This window comes from Typha latifolia, chromosome 9, assembly GCF_019914945.1.
Source record: "Typha latifolia isolate L0001 chromosome 9, TyphaL0001v2, whole genome shotgun sequence".
NCBI lineage: Eukaryota > Viridiplantae > Streptophyta > Magnoliopsida > Poales > Typhaceae > Typha > Typha latifolia.
The window spans coordinates 5,344,653-5,362,430 of NC_133094.1; the positions used below are offsets into that span (position 1 = coordinate 5,344,653).

General features: G+C 34.5%; 1 protein-coding gene across 1 annotated transcript; it reads left to right on the forward strand.

The window, feature by feature from the left end:
* The first annotated feature begins 7,371 nt into the window (after positions 1-7,371).
* Positions 7,372-16,298, forward strand: LOC140794641 (uncharacterized). Its single transcript, XM_073146749.1, has 4 exons — positions 7,372-7,681; positions 14,093-14,198; positions 15,636-15,784; positions 15,862-16,298. The coding sequence occupies exons 1-4, from the start codon at positions 7,541-7,543 to the stop codon at positions 15,955-15,957; spliced, it is 492 nt and encodes a 163-aa protein (XP_073002850.1). The 5' UTR covers positions 7,372-7,540; the 3' UTR covers positions 15,958-16,298.
* The last annotated feature ends 1,480 nt before the right edge of the window (positions 16,299-17,778 follow it).

Consider the following 17,778-nt stretch of genomic DNA (forward strand, 5'->3'; position numbering starts at 1 on the left):
TGTCACTTAACTTCTTTATAGTCATAATATATATTTAATTGTTAGTTTTTCTTCCAAAATTAATAATAAGAATAATTTTTTGTTAAACTGTGAAACTTTTTATAACATATTTGAAATATCCAAAGTGTTTAATGAGAATGATTCTGACAAAAAAAAAGCATAACACGAAAGGAATTTAAAAAATGATTCTTCTAATTAGTTATTGTAAAATAAAAATTGCATCTAATCTTTTAATATTAAATATAATATCCTATGAGCATCTAACACTCTAATCTAAAAACACTAATATTATCCTTCATTCGGCTCGAGCCCTGCAAGTAAATGCAAAGCCCACTCTATCCTCCAATCCACCCTCAAATGCTCTATTTATCTAACTCTGGGAAGGGAAGGTGGTGATGAGGCTTGTCTAAAAATATAATTGTTGAACTATTATCTCTTAGAAGCAACGTCCAAGTGGAAGTGATGAGGATACCAGCTTAGAATTATTAGTGGTGTGGAGGCTCTGCAATGATTCAGAATCTCAAAAGCTTCTTCCGCATCACTTTTTGTCAACATTGCCTTCTTCTTCAAAGCTTTGGGAAAGGAAAGACACTCTCCATCATCTCCTCCCTTCCCTAAAAGCAGCATCATGTGGTGAGATTGTAAAACCCCCGCACGGCATAGGCACGTGCTCGCCCACTCGCCCACATCGCATACGCATGCGACAGGATAGGTGGGGCCTGTCACCCACAGATACACTTGTGCTCACATAATCCATCATACTATAAATCATGACATTATCAAGTTAGACTTATTAACATATCCATATCTACATCCATAACAACCATACTAGACAGTTATATAATATGGTAGGATCCATACAAGCCACAACAAACCATCAAGATACAACTAAAACCACCGATACACAAGTACATTATAATTCGACTTGTATTATACAAATCATATTCTATACAATTTAGTACAAATATCAAATAATGGTACAACTCAATATCTAAATAAACTATTTTCTATACTATCTTACGTCTATAGTTTATCTCATCTTTGCTCTAAAATATCTTCTCAGGATATCTTAAATCGCTATCACGTACCATAATATTTGGGAGGTTAAAAAAGAAATAAAAAAAGTCATAAGCTAAATGCTCAGTAAATAAATCTTACCATGAATCAGTGATGTCAAATAAAGAATAAATTATGTACTGGATAATATGAATCACATAGGAGCATCATATCATGAATGAGTTTATGAATGTATCCTTAATAATATATAAATAAAGCGTAGATATCATGTCATAACTTATCAAAGTATATAATTCTCAATAATGTATAAACAATCTCCATATCATACCATCATCACTTATGATGCATACTAACAATGACCATGCTATAATATCAAATGCAACAACATATGATGTATCTTAACTACTCGATAATCAGGTACATCAGATGATAATGAAATCATATGCATTTCTCAATATTTCAGTCATTAATGTCATCTCTAAATATACATCATACTAGACTACTATGTACAATCAATATCTGGTACCTGGTCTCAAATCCAACCTAAAGGCTTAGAGCATACCCTGCCAATCGTAAAAAGTATCTCAATCATATAAACATACCCTGTCAATCGTTAAGGGTATCATCATCAACTAGACCTGGGTACCCAACTAGTTGATAGAAATCATATGAGGATAACTCGCCACATACCTAGTGAACAGCATGTGTTTGAATGTTTGCTGCGCATATAGACTACTGACCTCGAAGGTAAGGCCATAGGATCGCGACTATGTCGAGCGATCAATCAACTCCATGCACGGCCTAACCCTCGCGTCCACTCGGATATTCTTATGCTTTCTACCAACTATACTATTAATGAGAATTCATGCATTTAGGAGATAAGACTATTCACTTCAGATCAGAAGACCCGACACACGTATCCCTTATGTCCATCAATCAATTGTCACTCATCGCTAATAAGGTCCACGGGGATTCATATAAGGAGTTCGGGATCTTAAAATATTTAGGTAATGTGAAATTAGCCGTTTATGTAAAATATGATGATTTATTAGGTTTTAAAATTTCTACTTATCTTTATAACTAGTTAGATTTATAATTATAAATAAAAGTATAAATATAGATTAAAACCTAATTAAAATTCGTTCGTGTAAAATATGATGATTTATTAGGTTTTAGAATTTCTACTTACCTTTATAACTAGTTAGATTTATAATTATAAATAAAAGTATAAATATAGATAAAAATCTAATTATAATTAAGTTGTGGTTCTCACTCTATCTTTATTAATTAAGGACTTTATAGTCTTTACTTTATAAAATAATAAATAAATAAATATAAGTATTACTTATATTTATGTGTAATGGTTTATAACAGTATAATCATAAATTATACTAATTATAATTAATAATAATCATATTGAAGAATATATATTATTATTAAAATAATTAATATCTAAATAATCTATTTGCATTAATTAAGAAAGAAATACCTAAATAAATAAATAAAAATAAAATAAGTATAAAAAAAGAGGATTGCCACTAGTGCTTGGCTCGGCCCAGCACTATAGAGCACCTGCCTGCTACAGTGCTAGGCCGAGCCCAACACTATTGCAAAAAGAGGAGGAGAAACCTGAGGAAGAAGAAGAAAGGAAGAAGAAAGAAAGAAGAAGAGAAGAGAGAGAGGAGGGGAAAGAGGAGAGCCGGGCCGGTGAGGAGGGGCTCAGCCGTTGCTGGCTAGTTAGTGACCGGCCTTTCACCGGCGGCTCAGTTTTGGTGAACCTGAGCGCGCGCGCGAGAGAGAGAGAGAGAGAGAGAGAGAGAGAGAGAGAGAGAGGGGGGGGAGAGAAGGGAGGAGGGAAGAGGCTTACTGGCGTTAGTGATAGCGGTAGCGGCGGCAGCTGCAGGCCAGCGCCGGCGGGGAGGAGGAAAAAGAGAGTTTGAGAGAGAAGAGAGAGATCAAGGGGAGAAGAGAGAGATTTTAAGGGAGAGAGAAAAAAAGAGGCAGTGAAGGCACGCCAACGCCCAAACCTTCTAGGCCGGCCACATCATGCCATAATTTTTTTTTTTTTGCAATAGGTTGTTATAGAGATCCTTTGGCTTGTTTGGCAGTCTTTGGTTGAGACAATAGCACTCAAATAGAAAAAATTTTGAACCTTATCTCAACTTCATTTTTGCCCTCATTTGTGGTTCCATTTTCGATCTCGATTTGACTCTTACTGGCATTTATGGAGATCCGCACCGTGTTAATAATGCCCATCTATGGTCTCATATTGCTCACTACACAACTATCTTCTGACCCCTCTATTGTATTGTTAATTTTATGCTATTTCAGACCTCTCTGAGAAAGTTGGCTGCAAGGTAGTGTTTTCCTCTAGAATAAATTACTTTTTAAATAATATGAATAGGGTTTCTCTAATAAATTTGGGTTTTGCCAAGCTTGTGTTCACTTGGACCAATAAATGGTTCTATAGCAACTTAGTTTGGGAGAGATTAGATAGTACCCTGGTCTCTCCTTCCTAGTGCTCCATTTATTCGGCTGATTGGGTCCTATATCTTCTAGTGATCATTAGTGACCACCATCTCCTCTCGTTCCTCACCGTGTTATTAGTTCGATAGCGTCCCTACTGTTTCTGCTTTGAAAATTGGTGGATGAAAAATAGGTAGTTCGCCCCTTATTGCAAATAGGCATGGTCGTTGCCTTTTTGTTCGAGAAAACTTCTCTCCACTAGCAATATTTCTACTCTAGTTAGTCATTTGAAAATTTAGGTTAAATCGAAGGTGAGCAATTAAGCCAGACAATCAGAGCTATTAAGGATGAAATCCTTGCCCTTCAAACAAGCACGGATCAAGACAGTTGTTGGCTCTAGGAATTCTTCCTATGTGGAAGGCATGAAAACTTGATATTGAAGGATGAGATTTACTCGAAGCAACATTTGAGATCAAGATAGATTGCTTGGGGGGGACCATAATAATAAATACTTCCATATCTTGGCCTCTCGCAAAAGGCACAACACCATATCTACCCTTTTGCTAGATGATGGAGTTTGGACCCACTATCCTAGTAGAATTAGAAGCATCTTTATTTTGTATTTCCAATCAATATTCTCTTCGATTAGTCCTCCCTCTATTGTTTCTTTTCAGCAAATTGACTAGACTTCCTTCTTGAAGTTACAAGTTGGCTTGATAGGGCTCTCGAGCTTTGACAGCCCGATAGCTTTAGATATTTTGGCCAAAGTTGAAGTCTAGTTTTTATAATGCCATTCGCCAACTTTTTGTGTCAAAGAAGATTTATCGAAACATGAACAAAACTAATATCATTCTTAACAAGGAGAATCCCTCTAGGGTAGGCAACTAAGCCCATTAGTTTATGTAATACAATCTACAAGCTCATCTCTCGAAGATCGAGAGAGACAAACTATCGACAATGATGTGATGGCCTAGGAACTAGTCCATTTCCTCAATACCTCTTATAGCATGGCCGGTGGCTTCATGTTGAAAGCTAATCTATCAAAAGGCCTTCGACTAAATGGAGTAGGGGCTTTTTCATGATTACCTCTGCTTGTATGGTTATGTGAGTTTATCTCCTATACTCCTTGGCTATAGAGATTAATAAAAATGCAGACGATTTCTTATTCCTTTGAGAGGTCTTTGCTAAGGTTGTCACCTTTTACCTTATCTTTCATCTTGGGGTATAACATGCTTTCATACTTGCTTGAGTAGCGCATAAGGACTAACAACTTGAGAAAATCAAACTAGTAAAAGGAGCGCCATGAAATCACCTGATCTTTTTGTACAACCTACTCTTATTAGGGAAAGCATCTAGGTAGAAAGCATCATCTCTTGCTATCATAATTGATACATACTGTAGAATCTCGGGCCAAATCATTAATCTTGATGAATCTACAAAGGTACCATCATAGTAAGCATGGTTTCACTTTCAAAGTTAGGATAGCATTTGCAAGCCTCTCAACTGCAAAGGTCTTGGTGATGGAAATCTCTTCTTAGTTAATAAGCTCTTATCTTAAAATTGGCTTGAAGTTTCATTACCTCTTCGCATAGCCCCTGGGCCAAGCTTCTTAAAGTAAAATATTTTTGCTCTTGGTCTTCTTGGGAGTCCAAGGCAAAGCAAGGAGATTCATTGACCTAGAAAGATATTTCTCAATGAAAGGACGCCTTAAGAGAAAAATGTTCGTTGGATTGTTGGGAGGCAATTATATTTCTATCAAAAGTGACCTATGGTTGCCCTATTTTGTCATTTTAGATGCCTAGTTTCCACCATATGTCTTGACAATTAGTGACCTTATTTTTATCTCATACTAGAATATTTCTCTCATATAGACTCTTTCCTTGATTGGTCATCTCCAAAATTCTTTACACCCATATTAGCCCTACAATGGTAGTTCAACCTAACTAGATGGTCTATAAACTAATGTCATCAGGAAAGTTCTCTACTAAATCTACTTTCAATATACTGTCTTGGGTAAACTCATCTTCATCTCACATTCTCAAGTATATATGGAAGTTGATTTAGTGCTATAAGAAGGTTATCCCTTGAGTTAAAACTTTTGTATGTCATTGTGTCTCTGATGACATTCCAGTTTCATCAATCTTACACTATGCATATAAGCTCTATTGTTAATTTGTGTTTGATGTGTGAATTTATCTCATAAACTATTACTCACCCTTTTCTTATCTATCCTTTAATCTGTGTTGTTATTCTCCTGCAAACTCGCCCTCAAGATGGGTGATACCGTAGTCTAGCTGGATGTCAACTGCAATGTAGAAGTAGTTTGGGTTTGGCTTCTCCACTCTTAAGCTATCGCTAAATATAAAGTTTAACTCCTCCACATCCTTAATGGTTTCACTCTCTCCGTTCCTGCAAAAGACTTTTCCATTCCTTGCTTTCTAGATATACCACAGAATGTCAAAAATGTAAGCTAGATCTTTAGTAGCAAAGTTGTGACCCATGGAAACTCAGGATCTATCCTTACTTTTGGTGGGGTCTATAGTTTTGAATTTTATAGGTTGGATGAACATGGATTAGTCGAGTGGTGGTTGTGGGGTATTGGAATCAATTTAGGCTTGCAGCCTGAGGGCATTCAATGGAGCAGAGCTATTTACTTAAACTACTATCCAAAAGCTCCTTATGTCGAATGTGTAGTCATTCTGGAAAGGTTAAAGGAGTTGGTCGAGCTAGTAAGGGATAGATCGGTTTGGCTTTTCAATGATTCATTAATCCTTCTTAATTGAATTAACGACGCTTCTAGTGACATTAACTAGATAGTTCTTCTTATTGTCTATGATTGTATGAATTGGTTGACATATTTTCCCTCCTATAGGGTCACTTATATGAGCGGGGTTAGTAATGTCCCTTTCGGTTTTCTTACGAGACTTGCTCCATGTAATTGTTGTCTATATAAAGCTTAGTCCAGCCCATTAGTGAAAAGCCTCTTATAATTCTTATCTTGAATGAGTTTCAATCTACGGATGCTTCTTAAAAGAAAATGAGAAACTATTACTGCTAGTTTACTTTGAAGACCTCCCTTGGTGAGTGAAGTACATGCAATAAAAGTAATACATTTGTTTTATTCAATAACTATTGAGAAATTATTTTGCAATGTATTGAAAGATTAAGAGTACCATGTTTGACTATTTGGATGCTTTATTTTTCTGCTATTGTAGGAATTACTCTTATGTGAGCATGAAAAAAAAAAGAATCTTATCCGGCTGCAATAAGCCTAATCTTGTCATTCAACGTTGCGTTTAGATTAATATTCATATAAATCATTTCTTATAGACTTATGAAGTTTAATGAATATATCACATCTAGGAACAAAATAAATAAGGTTAAAAAAGTCAAATAAAAAACCATCTATCTTGCCTCTGTATACGACGGGGGCATGTTGGCCATTTGAGTGTGCTCCATTAATTTTGATAGAAAAATTAATGATTTCACTTTAAGATTTTTCAAAGTATACGAACTTGTTTAAGATTTTTCAAAGTATATAAGTGGTAATGTAATTTTAGGCATAAATACATTAATTTTTAAATATAATTTAGATCTAAAAGGAATACTTTACCTTTACATAAATTATTAAAAATAATTTAAAAGCTATTCAATATTTTATCTGATAAGATATTACAACGAAATATATCTTATTTTATGTGAGATAAAAATGATTGATAAAAACGTGTTTATTTAATTTTAATAGTAATCTTAACAGTCAAAAATTTCAGCAATAATTATAATATTTTTAAAATATAATGATAATTATGATATTTAAAAAGTTTGCGGCGGCAATTATGTAAAAATCCCTATTTACATATGACCCCATCCTTTTAACCTCCTCTTTTCGTCTATGCGGCAACTTTCAGATCTAGCATTGTCTCTCTTGAGTTCCGTAGTCTCCTCACCCTCGTTTTCAGGAACTCATTCACTATAACCTTTGACTTCCGATTAATCCTCTCCCTCTCTCTCTCTCTCTCTCTCTCTCTCTCTCTCTCTCTCTCTATAGTTCGCGTCAATGGAGGATCTAAGGGCGGCGCTGAAAGAGCACGCCGATCTGGTCACAGATCTCTTCGAGAGGTTCTCCGCGGAGATCCGCACGGGATTCCGCCCCGCCGTCGACAATTTCGTGGGTTTCTTCCACGCCATCGATTGGAAGGTACTTGCGATTTTATTTTTGTATCCAATTCCACGTTTTGATTCGAAAACCCTAACATATCTTCCTTAATTGTTACTTGGATCTGAGGATCGAGTGCTTTACGGTTTGGGTTTGCAGAATAATTTTTTTTCTTCTTTGGGTTCTTTTATGCATATCACTACGTACATTTCAGCTTTATTGCAACAAACAAAAAGAAAACTCATTTTTAGTGTGAATTGTAGGCACTTATTAGCTCGGCGAGTGATCGCATCAAGTAAACGTGAAGATGTGAAAACTCCTTTTTAGTGTGAATCGTAGGCACTTATTAGCTCGGCGAGTGATCGCATCAAGCACACGTAAAGATGTGAAGTAGACAAGTGAGTGTTCTCAATAGCAGCGTACGCATGAGAAAGTTGAATCATTACTACGGGACGCAGTGGTACGCTCATGAACATATCCTTGTTCATGGGCTTACATTGACTTTGCTGAGTTGCAGCATTAAACTTGTTAGTTGTCTTCGGAATTTAACTCAGAGAGCATTAGGGGTATAATGCTTGTACTTGATAGGTACGGGGTGATGGTTGTATGCTTGTTTAATTTATTCCTGTTAGAAAGATTGCTAATTGATTGGAACCTCACTTAATTTAACAGTTTTGAGGTAAGATGGATATAACATAGAGAAAAACTTATCAGTAAAAGAGTGTAAAGAGGAAGGAGATGAAAACTTGGTGATATTAGGGGGATGCTGTAGATCACGTATCATCCAGTGGACTTCTATGATATATCGACCCAGTTGAGAGGCCATTTAGATGATCTCACAAACTTAACAGAAAATTAAGTAGTGTTATCTCTATTCTGCTTTTAGTCTCCCATTATTCTCTTTCCTTTATGTATCATAGCATGGTTCAAAGTTTCAGTTTTGGTTTCCCCTCAATTAAAAAGCAAAATTTTCAGTTGGTTTCGTTTCTAGTTTCATTGTATCTGTTTGAAATTGTTTTAATAAATAGTCTTTTTTATCTTTACTTTTAGTGCACCACACAAGATCTAATAGCATTTAAGCAATGAGGTTGATATTGCATTAGGTACAAGTTGGATTTCAAGTCAAATCTAGTCTTGAATCTAAAACATACTTTAAAAGAATTTTTGCAGGGTCATTTCAATTTGATGCTAGTTTCGAGGGATAGTTTTGGATTGAATAGGATCGAAATGCAAAACACTTTGGTAAAACATCTCAAGTCTACACAAAACTTCAAACTATGTATCATAGTAGTCAAGGTTTTCGGTGTTGGGATCGGGATCGATATCGGCTGTTCGGAAAAATGATCTGTATCAGCCATATTGCCTATCCAGAAAAACGATATGTAGTTGTATTGGTCGCTCGTATCGGATCAGACTATTTTTTAATTATATAAAATTCTAAATATTATTTAAAAATGCAGAAATTTTTTAAAAATTTAGGAAAAATGATAAGAAAGTAAAAATTACTCACTTGAAGCTTAAAACTTAAAAAATCTATTAACTTACTCAAAATTCAAAACTTTGAGAGCTGACTCTTATAAATTTATGTGGTCTTCATCATCATAATCACCATAAATTTGTAAATAATGATGCTTAAAACTTGGTGCTCCAAAAAGTGATTCTATTATGCTAGTTATATTATATGGATCTTATTGCGTAACTTGTCTCTGAGGAAGATAATAATTACTATATAGATTTTGTGTCTAACGATATTGAGAAGAATAATTAGCATATGGATCTTTTGACGACTCTAAATAATAAATACTCGATGCACCATAATCATAGGGAGCAACATTCTCATGATGACGTCGCTAATATGTATGTACATCCTCAATTTCTTTATCTTCAATCCCATGTTTATCTTTGAATAATAATGAGTTTTTTTTTAAGACAACTTACTTCCTATATTTCTAGAAGTTGAGGCATTGTTGGCTAGGGGACAATTGATCGAAACGAATAACAATTAGTCACAATTAGGAACGAAGCTCAGCTAGTATACGTAATGTGTTCAAGGTGACTATGTTTTTCTAACTTTTCTCAGCAAATGTAGATGGGACGATCCCACCATCGGGTGTATTATTAGGATTATTACTAGTACTAGTAGGTGTACTATCTTTCGCTGTTGAACGACTTATACCTATCTCTGGCTTCATTGTGGCCTTTTCTAATATCTCATCTAACTATAGATTATTTCTAATATCTCGATCCTCTAAGTAAATTAAGAATTTGATCATGGTTGTATATAAAATTTATTAACCTCTGATCTTTATGTATGACCATGTTAATTTCAAGCTCTTTTGCAATATTATCTAATATGAGATCAATACAATGTGCAATACATGGTGTCCAATATAAATGAGATCTCTTTACCATTAGTATATTTCAGCAGCTTTATAATTTGCCATATTATCAGTAACCATTTGGACTACTCTTTTTTCACTTATTTATTGTACCACCTCATCTATCAACTGATAAATATAATATACACTTTTGAAATAAGCAATAATATTCACAAACGACAGAAATATTATTCTCATGCCCGAGTACACCAAGAAATTAATTATATATATTTTTTTTTGTACTCCACGCATCACACGTTAGTCTACAACTAAATTTATTCCAATACCATTTAAATGTCTCAATGTAACTGCGAAGCTCATCTATCTTTGAGTCAATATATTTAGTAGCAATATTATTTGAACTAAGAGACAGAATACTAGACCCTATTGATTGTATGAGATCCACCATAGTGTGATAATAATGATTATCAGCTATATTGAAAAGAATATAGTTGTAGAAGAAAACTTTAGAGATAGCCCTACCAATGTACTTCTTTGTATTTTTAATTTCTTTGAGAGTTGTCTTAATAGAAATCTATCTATGACTTTGCAAGCTGCTATATTTTTTTATCTTCCAGCTAAATATTCTTTCAAATGGTTGACACCACTATTCAGCCAAATGTTCTTTCAAACGGCTGACACCACTCATTTCTTTTCGACACTAGTTACATTAACGTCTTTTATCTTACCTAATAGTACTGCAATGTTGTCACCCAATATCAGTATAATTTTTAAAATTTTCACTATAAAGTAAACATAAATAAAAATAAAAAATAAAATAATTTAAAATTTAAGAAAATAAAGAACCTCTTTCTCAATTTTTCTTCTAATCTTGTTTCTTTTCTGTTCTTTCTTGCCCCCTCTCCCATCCTCTCTCTCTCTCTCTCAGTAGCTACTGCGTAGAAACTGTAGTAGTATGATGCGAACCAGGTCAGATAGGATCACATCAAGGGGAGATTAGACTCAATGGATTGAGTCTAGTTATCTTATTTGCTTATTTGGTTTAGTTAGAATGTTATGATTTTATTTAATTAGTTAAATCCAGCTCTGCGTAGTTTTGGAAAAATATTCGCAGAATATTCTACAGACATTCGAATAATATCAAACCAGCAGGATAAGATCGCCAACCTCCAGATCTACAAATTTGGTATTCATAACTTCTCCAAATTTAGAATCTATCTATTGCGAAACGAAGGATTAATCCGTGAAAGATAAAGAAGGCTGATTTAGTTAGTTAGTTAACTTTATCTTGTTGTTTGAATTTCAAATAAATCAGATAATCCGCATGTGGATCCGATCCACCATGGATTTTTACTCCTATAAATAGGGTGGACATGTATTGATAAGAAGGAGATGGAATTGAATTGAGAGAAATCTGAGTTTAGCCAGTTATTATTTTCGTCCTTATCTTTTTTACATTAGCTGTTAGATTGTTTTTATCTTCATAGGAGTAGATCATAACCGTAGATCCCTTTCAAGCTTCCAAACCCTAGTCACCTCTTATCTCCAGCAGCCACCCTACTACATAGCCGTCCACCACCACTCTTGGCCGTCCACCACCCTCCGACGACCACCACAACATTGGATATTACCGTTCTGCCCTCACCTGTCATATCTCCTCTATTTTATTTTTATCTTTTCATCCCGACCTCCGATTTAGGTGAAACTAGAGCCATTAGAACCCTAACTCACGAGGCTACCTCCACCTAAATTTTCATAATCATCCTACGGACGGATCGTTCCAGATCTGGTCCGTAACATTGGTATCAGAGCTTATCATAGTAGTAGAGCAGCAGGAAGAGAAAGAGAGAGTAAGAGAGTAAGAGAGAGGAAGAGAGAGAGAATGCGAGAGAAGAATTAAAAACTTTAAAAAAAAAAAGAAAAAGAAAAACTCACCCGAGGTCGTCGAAGGTGGAGGTCGTCGGATCTTGGTTGGAGAACGTAGTCGGAGATTTACTCGTTCGCCAGTGGAAGAAGTGAGAAAGAAGAGAAGAGAGAAAGGGCCGATCTCGATCCGTTTAGTAGTGCATAAGAAGTCAACACTGTTTTAAAAAGTACCCGCATAGGTGGTCATTAGGCGGTAGCATACGCATATGCATTATGCGGTCTGCATATGCATATGCATTATGCAGTCCGCACACGCATATGCAGCATGCGGTCCCCGCATACGCATATGCACATATATTGGTTGCATATAGGAGACATGCAAACTGCATATGCATATGCACCTGCATTTTGACCTCCAATGATTGAATATTGACTGCATATACATATGCACACCCTCATGCATATGAAGCACTATTTCATAATAATGAGATATTTACAACACCTCATAATAATTTTTATTGATTAATTTTGTTGGCACAATTTTATCATACTTGAAAGTATTTATTGAGTAATTGTATGATTAGAAAGTAGCATTCTTAGTGATAGAATATTATGAAGGAAATTTTCAAATGACAACCTACATTTTCATTATTTTTCGATTAACACTTTGTTTTTAAGGATTTTATAACTTGACTCTCATTTTTCTTATAATTTTTATATAACACCCTACTATTATTTTAACTAACTGACATTAATCTTGTTATATAGTTTATGTAACTCTATTAATTAAATTACTAAAATATCCTTAAATTTTTTGATTTAGGCCAATACTAAACTCTTTATAAGCATACACCATTCTGAAATCCTGAAAGAGAAAAAATGAGGGGTTGTGTTATAAAATCCTGAAAGATCGGGTGCGTTAATTAAAAAATAGTGAAAATGTAGGGTGTTATTTTAAAATTCCCTATTATGAAAGTAATTCTCCATATATTACTTTGCAACTTTTACCTATTTATCAGCTTGTAATGCTAAAATATTCAATAGACTAGATAGGTAAATTATTTATAATTTACTTTTTATACTAGACTGCATACTGCATAAGCGCTATATGAATCACATGATAGCTTGCATACTGCAAGTGCTTTTCACAAAATTGGAAGTCAATATATAATATGATTTGAATGTGCAACTGCCTCCCAAGTTTATAATTTGTGCAAATGAAGATATACATAGATTTGGCTTAGCACTTCTGTATTTCTATAGTCTTGAACATGACAGAAGTTGCTTCAGTAGCCTCACCATAGCACATTAGAGGCAAATTTAGAAGGTATTCTCATTTGAGATGAGTGCACTACCTTATGCATGAAGGTTTTGGATTAGTGGAAAATTTGTATGGTGGCGATGGAAAAATCTTGTCAGGTTGTGGATTTGCTACTGCCTGCTAAGTAAAGTTAGCTTCAATGTACAGAAGAAGGCTCTATAGGAATTTTTATAAGAAAAATATTTGAAAAAGGTGAGCTGTCTGGGATCTTGAAATCCAATTTACTGCTCAATACAATAGTGAGCTGGCCTACATATCAGTGGATAAATGAATTCGAGGTGCTGTTGGCTAGTGAAAGGTTAATGAAGATTTGGAACAGGGTCATTTGGGTGGTAGACAGTTTACAATATTATTTGTATTGGTCAAAGGGTTCAGACAATATCATCTGAAACTTTTATGTTCTTACACACTCATTGATCAGCATGCAACTCTTTAACCCTGTATCTTTTCCCTTAATATATGAGGAGGTATTGCCTGTGCTTCAGGTTCACTCCTTTCATTGTTTTGCTGGCCAACTTGGGTTTTTCCTTATTCAATTCTCACCAACTAGGATTAGTTCAAAAATCCTCTGCTTTTAGTAGTCTAGAATGTATGTGCGTCAACCTTGTGTATTTGGCGTTTAATCAGGCCAATGAGAGACTAACCATTAACCACACTTTTCTGTCCTTAGCAGATCCTCTTAACTTGTCATTCTCACTGAACTAAGGTTAGGATTGTTGTTCTTACAAAGTTGTACATGCCATGACAACTTATTATGCGCAGGTTTTAAATAAGTTTTAGTTAGATGCTTGGGTGCTCTTTACTCATCATATGGTGACATCATTTGTTGCAAATTTAGAATATCTATACTGCTATGAATATTATTCATTCCATTAGCATAACAATTTATAATATGTTATTGTACTAATAGGGTTGTTGCATTTGTAGGAGCCTTGGTTGATGTGCTTATTAGCTTTCCACGTGTTTTTGCTCCTGACAACTATCTTCACAAGGAAATATATTAACTTCCAACTTTTCTTGTCGATTCTGGCATGTATGTTTCTTCATCCCAGAATTTTATTTGAGTTAGTCTAACAGGGTCCCTTTTGTGGTTTCTAATTGCTAGATTCAGTATCACTGCCATGATACAAATTTCTAGTCTCTTATCATTTAATCTTAGAGTAAATTTATTTGGTCATAAATTTAACAAGAGAGTAAATGTTGCTGCATTTGTCTCTAGAAGGATGCTGGTTCCTTTATGATACAATTATTTTTTGTGGGATTGTATAGCAGTATGAATGGAGATGATACTTCTTAAATCCCTTCCAATCAATACATTTCTTCCTTTGAGCATGAAGGGTTCGGAACTGTTGCCCCCATGCTTGCAGAAATGAGAGAATGACCTATTAGTTCATATTACCTGTTCTCTATTATCCCAGCCGGTCTGATGAATGTACTCCATTGGATTCTTTGAAAAACATCAAGATAAGAAAATATCTTTTTGATGCCATTGAAGTGAACTATAGGTGTAACCTATATCATACTACTATATGATTCCTGTTAACAAATTAAGAAATTTTATTTTCTTCTATTTAACCTCTGTCTACATATGGATGACACTAAAAACCTCAAAAATGTTTATGGACTAACTTCCCGCTATTTATATACCTCAAGTAGTTGGTTGGATGGTGCAAGAAGTTATCCTCAGTTGTCTGGGCCATAGGGCACGTCTGACCACTATTGAAGAGAATGTGAAGGGGAAGTGAAGCTGAGATGGTAGGGTGTCACACCTATCACATTTCATCCATTGATTACAGGATATAATAATCAATTTGATATGTGTCTTTGGCTCTAGCTGAGAAGAAGCCATCCTTGATTATCTTGACCAACTGCTTGGAAGTGCATCTCACCTCTCATACTTTTCATCAGAATTTTATTTAAGTTAGTCTAACAGGATCCCTACACCAAGAATTCTAAAATAATGTGAAGAAGCTCTGATTATTGGGCTAAAGTAACTGACTTCTTGGACCAAACCTGGAAAAGAGTATGAAAGAGAAGTTTAGATGGTAGGGCATCTTGCCTATCACATTTTGTCCTTTTATTACAGGATATATTAATCTATTTGACAGCTGGTTAGGCTATTAAAAGACTTTACCAAATATATAGGATAAGAGAATCAGTGTTCATCCTTGCCACCTCTTCTATTTTCTCTTCTCTACCTTTCTTATTTGTTATGATAAATGACATGCTCTGAAAGTCATGCAGCTCCTGAAGTTTGCTGCGAGTGGTCATATTATTGTATCATTGATTTATGAATCAATAACAAAATAGTTTCTGTATGTATACAAATCAATCATAACGTCCTAGAATGCTAATGAAAAACTTATGAAGAGAAAATTAAAAAGGAATATTACAAAGTCAAAAGAGTCCATATTTTGAATTTGTATGCTTGTAATAATGCAGATAGTGTCTCGGTTGATTTTTCATGCAGTTTCTGGTGTATATCTTGCTGAGAAGATAAATACTTTGTTGGGAAAACACTGGCAGAGCTTTGCAAGCCAGAATTATTTTGATCCTCAAGGCCTTTTCTTGTCAGTCCTCTGGTCTGGTCCACTTCTCTTCGTAACAATCATCATTGTGGTCAGTAACTCTTCACTTCTAATCTAAATTTCATTAATATGTCTATTCTTCACTCAACTTCTTCCCTATCTTCTCAGGTGAATACTCTCTTTACACTGTGCCAACTGATCATAAAATGGAAGAGAGCAGAACTCAAGCATCGTGCTAGGCTTTCTCGCTCCAAGGAGGATTAAGTGATTAACACATCTTTCTGTCTTTTGCGGCCAACTCTAGTTTCAGTAAGATAGGGACTTTTTTGTTCGTCTAGGAACTTAAGTCGTACGGCAAGTGGATGAGGTTCATTATACTTTCGTATTACTTTTTCTTTGAAATACGCAGAATGACTTACAATTATAGCCAATGACAGTGAGCTTTGCTTCATATAAGTTTGCATGGACTATATTCCTTATGGAATATGGTCTTTGAAAGACGTGAGTTAGTGAGTTGTACAACTATATATATGAAGGGTTAGAAAAGGCATTTAGACTAATTTTACCAAAGAAGGAATATTCAATATGGTTGGAAATTTTGATGAGCTCTTGTTGTGTACCATCTGCTCTAGATAGTTGTCAGTTACATGAATTGTGATTGAAATTTGTGATATATGCTACGACTCAGGTTGATCTCACACTTGTTCTTAATTAGCTACATGTCTCAAATGCCAAAAGTCTGAAATAGACTAGTCACATTTAGGAAAATCCTCAGTTACATTATGTATGCTTATTAGCAAGTGATGAACCTGCAATGATATTTCAGTGGATTACTACTATGTATGCTTGTTGGATGCGGCTTCTACAATTTAATTACATTTGATTTTTTAATTTAGTGTATAAACTTGGGTGCACATATTTTTGTATAGTCTTGATGCATATTTTGTTACATTGGAGTGCATACAATTTATGTATACAATACACACCAAAATCTTTTATTATAAATTAAAAAATTGAATACAATTAAATTGCAAAAATCTCCGTTTCATGCATGGGGCCTATTTTATCTTCTGTTTGCTATTAGGAGGGTGAATTAATTATTGCCTAGTTTATTGTGGGTTATAAGGACATTTTTGTTTTTGAAAAAAGAAGATATTTTTATCATAAAACTGCCATACACTGTATGGTAGAAGAAAGACCAAGTGTTGCTAAGTTGATTTATCTCAGCTCTTTAGGTGAATCTTATCTTCACAGTCTATGGATTGGAAACTTATAAAGTTTGGACTCCTCTCCAAATTAGAATTTTTTTTTTTTTTTCAGTCTAGATAGAAGATTGTCTTGTTAAAAAGACAACTCTAGAAATAAATTCAACATAACAAAAGCACATCTCGGATCAACTTCTAATAGCATTTAAATCTGCTGTTGATGAGCATGATTTAATTTTTTTTATTATTGGTGACTTTTAACCTGCTTATTTTTCTTTTATCATCTCTCAGGACAAGAATTTTACTTTGGAAAACTTAACTGCTGACTAAGTTATGAAATCTTGACCAACAATCTTAATGTCTTTGAGGGTTCCTCTCTCTAGTAGTGTTTGATGATATTATGTCTTTTACCATCCCTTCTCAGATAACTACTACAAATTTGCGAAGGGCTTGTCTCATAATAACAATCTTAATACTGACAGAAGAGATTGAATCTCCTATTGGTCGTAAAGGACGTCTATGGTTATCATGTTGGGTAATCAAATATAAGTCAGATACAAATATAAGCTATTTATTAAATGGGTTACATGAATTGTTCAAATTTATGAGTTATTTACGTTAAAAATTATTCTAGTTTTTGTGAGGTTATCAACTCATTTAACGAATTAAATAAATTGACATAAGCACTAAAATACAATCCATTTAATAATAGGCTTGGGCGGATTAATCCGTTTATGATCCAAATTTGATTATATTAAGGATAAACCCATTTAAAATCTTCAAGTTGGTTTATCTTATTGGGTCAAAAAAATGCCATTGTTAAACAACAGATTGCGATTTAAACCCCCATCTTCCGGTGCCAATTTTCTATTTCTGGAAG

Coding starts and splice junctions, on each gene's coding strand:
- LOC140794641 (XM_073146749.1), top strand. CDS start 7,541: ATGGAGGATCTAAGGGCGGCGCTGAAAGAGCACGCCGATCTGGTCACA. Junction 7,682..14,092: donor TCCACGCCATCGATTGGAAG/GTACTTGCGATT, acceptor TTGCATTTGTAG/GAGCCTTGGTTGATGTGCTT. Junction 14,199..15,635: donor TTTCTTGTCGATTCTGGCAT/GTATGTTTCTTC, acceptor TTTTTCATGCAG/TTTCTGGTGTATATCTTGCT.